Source organism: Choloepus didactylus, chromosome 5 (genome assembly GCF_015220235.1).
Source record: "Choloepus didactylus isolate mChoDid1 chromosome 5, mChoDid1.pri, whole genome shotgun sequence".
Lineage (NCBI taxonomy): Eukaryota > Metazoa > Chordata > Mammalia > Pilosa > Megalonychidae > Choloepus > Choloepus didactylus.
The window spans coordinates 45,736,226-45,740,368 of record NC_051311.1 but is presented as its reverse complement, the minus strand read 5'-3'; the positions used below and the strand labels follow the sequence as shown (position 1 = coordinate 45,740,368).

General features: G+C 39.1%; 1 protein-coding gene across 1 annotated transcript; it reads left to right on the top strand.

The window, feature by feature from the left end:
- The first annotated feature begins 2,789 nt into the window (after nucleotides 1-2,789).
- LOC119535257 (olfactory receptor 2A1/2A42-like) lies at nucleotides 2,790-3,755 on the top strand. Its single transcript, XM_037837721.1, has one exon. The coding sequence runs from the start codon at nucleotides 2,790-2,792 to the stop codon at nucleotides 3,753-3,755; it is 966 nt and encodes a 321-aa protein (XP_037693649.1).
- The last annotated feature ends 388 nt before the right edge of the window (nucleotides 3,756-4,143 follow it).

The window sequence follows — 4,143 nt, the reverse complement described above, 5'->3', positions numbered from 1 at the left end:
TTAAACAAACTAGAAATTCCAGAAAAAGGTCAAGGACAGTCAAAAAATTAATCATTTAAGCACTCATTCATTCACTTTTATTTATTCATTCATTTGTTCACTTACATATTTATTAAGTACTAGAAGTACAAAAATGAGTACAACTGGTTTTTGTTTACAAGGAGTGCATTAACATACTAGCCCTACAAAAGGAACCAAACTTTCAACCTATTGGTCAACTGTCCTTAAAGAATCTTAATGAGCTCAGTCTTCTTTCCTTTTATCTTTCAGCTTAGCTTTCAAAGATATTCATATTTTGTGAGTAGTGTTTTTTTTTCCTTTATATAATCATTTTGAAAGTTAGAGAAGGAAACAAAGGAGGGCTGAAAAAAGAGACTAAGGTTTTTATAATATGTGGATTCAAATGCATATTCAGAATGAAATGTTTTCCTATGCCGTGTATGTTTTCCATATAAATTTAGAAGTTTGGCCTGCTGCAGTCATATTTCTTACAATAAAAAGCCCTGGTCATGTTAGGAGTTTAAAATATGCTAGTTAAACCTTATTTGTGTCTTGGTAATTTAATAATTTATTGATAATACTTATAAGAAAACAGTCATTTGTTGCTGTAAGTTAGGGAGCCAATGGGGATGTCCTTCCAAATTCCAATTTGCTGCTCAGAAAAGCTTTTCTTGTGTTGAACTTCAATGAAGTTACCTTGACTCAGGGCATGGTCTTCACTTTGCAAAGGCAACGCTGGAAATTTTGGTCAGCATACCCTTTTCTCAGGAGCTATATTATACTATCCAAACTCTAAAGTAAACTATGAATAAACCTGAATGGTGTTATTCAAAATAAAAATGTAACTGTAAAATGAGCCGACAAATTTGCTGGTCATTACATCCCTCTTTGCTGAATATCTGCACAAGAAGGTAAATTAATATGTAATGTTTTATGGATGAGCATGGGATCAGATCAAGGCAGGGGGCAGTAATTGGAGATCTTACTGTCTAGGGTTATGGATCATTGATCACTCAAGCCATCTGGACTGTAGATACATATCTACCAGGAGACCACACCCCGGTGACATCAGGCAAGACTTCCCTCTTCCCTAGACAGTGCTAAAGATGTGCTGAAAAAACAACCTCATGAGTCACCCTTTCTTCTTTGTCCAAACTGACTACATTTGAGTAATGGATCACAGTCACTTCTTCCTGTCCTGCCTCCCTGAAATTGCATCAAAGCACCTTGAGTGGAGGTTTAGATGCTCCCCAGACTCTCCAGTTACATGTTTATTCATGTTGTGCTGTTTTCTTCTTCTATTACCTCTCAGAAGACCATCTTATTTCCCTTATTTCCAGCTTCCTCAGGGAGTGCCTCCATTGGTAACAATGACAAATAGTCCAAGGTCTTGTAAAAGCAGGACATTTCCTTACATTAATCCTGGAGCTTTTTCTTCAGAAGCAAGCAGGAACAATTTCGATAATTCAGCCTCGGGCTCCTTTTGCCTACTAAAGGCATTAAGCAAATGTTTGCACTAACAAAGATGCCGGTGTTTTGAGAAGTTGTTCTCCAGGACTTAAAGACAAAAAGCCAAATACTGTTTGGCTCACCACCAATTCAAATAACTACCAGCTACCTGACTGCAATTTATTGCTCTGGCAATCTGTCAATTGACAAATTCACTAAATTATCTCTGCCAAAAATGGTTTAATTCCCTAGGTGAAAAGAATTAAGCAATTTGTATGCTGCTGAAATAAGGCAGAGTTCATTTTGTATGAATGTCCACTTCCTGTGTCTTTGAACTTCACATATAGTACATAACACACATGGTAAACATCACACAAATAGTACGTTCTTCAACACAGTGTCATTCCAGGGATGGCCATTCCTACTACTCTTAGTATACGGAGTTGCTCTCTTGAGAGGAGTAGAGAAGGGATGAGTTCAGATAGTGTGTGGGGAATTAAGTCTTGCAATGTTTTCTCACATCCAGACACAATCATCGTAGCCTCCAAATCAGTGTGTGAATATCTGACCTCGTACTGATTTACATACACCCTTGCACATAAAGTCTAAGCTCACAATAGTTGAACACTGGGAGAAGCAGAAAAATAAAAATTCCTATCAGCTTTACGGGTTGCTATTTGGAACAATTTTTTGGTGAGTCAGTAGTTATAAGACAGTCACCAAATGACCAGGTGTTGGTATTTATTCATCATCTATGGTAAAATAGATAGCTATTAGAGTCCATAGAAACCTTCTTAGCAACCTCAACAATTGCATTGTTATAAAAGTTGCTTTTTCTGTTTTTACTCCTCCTGATGTCATAAGAGCTGCTCTAGAGGGCAAAGATTGATTTCAAATGCTGAAAGTAGCTCAGTCTATATCTGTATTAAAGAATTTGGAAGTACATCTCTTTTCTAGAACTACTCTTATTGATATATTTGGAGTTTTTCTATTACTGATTATTTATACACTCCAGAAATTCCCCTAGTAATTTTTTTATAAGCAGCTCTGAGACAATCCCTATTTTGTGGTTATTTTAATTACTGTTTTGGTTGGATATTCTTTCTCTCCATCATAAGTGTCATGGCTCTATGTACCCTATTACTGGTAACACAATCTCCTACTGAAAAATTTGTCAGAGTAAGTGATTAAGTTGATGTATAATTAGATAATTAATTTAAGAATTTACTTTTTAAAATGACTAAATTCAAGAAATAATAAGACATACATAAAATAATGCTTACATAGATGTTTTTCAACAACTTTTTCTTAAGTTCTCCACTTGTCTCTTTCACAGCAAAATGGAGGAAAATCAAACCTCCATCACAGACTTCATCCTACTAGGATTTTCTCTTGACCCAAGGATTTATATGTTCCTTTTTGGACTGTTCTCTCTATTCTACACCTTAATCCTACTGGAAAATGGGATCATCTTAGGTCTCATCGCACTGGACTCCAGACTGCACACCCCCATGTACTTCTTCCTCTCACACCTGGCCCTCATCGACATAGCCTATGCCTGCAACACAGTGCCCCAGATGCTGGTAAACCTCCTGAACCCAGCCAAGCCCATCTCCTTTGCTGGCTGCATTACACAGACCTTTTTCTTCATGAGTTTTGCTCATGCAGAATGCCTTCTCCTGGTCATGATGTCCTATGATTGTTATGTGGCCATCTGCCACCCACTCCGATATTCTGCCATCATGAGCTGGAGAATCTGCAGCACCCTGACAGTGACTTCTTGGACATGTGGCTCCCTCCTGTCCCTGGTCCACGTGAGCCTCATCCTGAGGCTGCCCTTCTGTGGGCCTCATGAAATCAACCACTTCTTCTGTGAAATCCTGTCTGTCCTCAAGCTGGCCTGTGCTGACACAAGACTCAACCTACTTGTCATCTTTGTTGCCTGTGTATTTATCTTAGTAGGGCCCCTCTGCTTGGTGTTCATTTCCTATACCCGCATCTTGGTTGCCATACTGAAGATCCAATCTAGGGAAGGACGCACAAAAGCCTTCTCCACCTGCTCCTCCCACCTCTGCGTGGTTGGGCTCTTCTTTGGCAGCGCCATTGTCATGTACATGGCCCCCAAGTCCCGCCATCTTGAAGAGCAACAGAAGATCCTTTTCCTTTTTTACAGCCTTTTCAATCCTATACTGAATCCCCTCATCTACAGCCTGAGGAACGCAGAGGTGAAGGGCGCCCTGAGGAGAGCAGTGCGCAAGGAGAGTCATTCCCAGTTGGTGGGTAATTTGAATCACCAGCTTATATAGCTCCCCGTGGCCTTTGGGCTGAATACTGCCTCAGTTCATCACAGCCTTCATGTGAGCCTGAAAAATCCAAGAAACTCTGCAAAGTGTTCTCTTTTCCTCAGGAAGAATTTGGGTTTTAATAAATTCAATGTATTTTATTCTATCAAACATAAGTTTTTTCACATAGTTGATAATTGAGAATGTTTTAGAAATAAGTCTTTGCTTCACAGACTGCTATGGGGGTCCAGAATTTAAAATACACACTCTGCTTCTTATTCAAGTGTGCTCAGTAGCAGCAAAATAGCAAGCATTACCAGACGTGGTTACAGCCATAATAATTTTTAAAAACCTGCAGCCACAGCTAGAGACCTCCAAATCTGTTGATACATCTGTCCATTTTCATTGCACA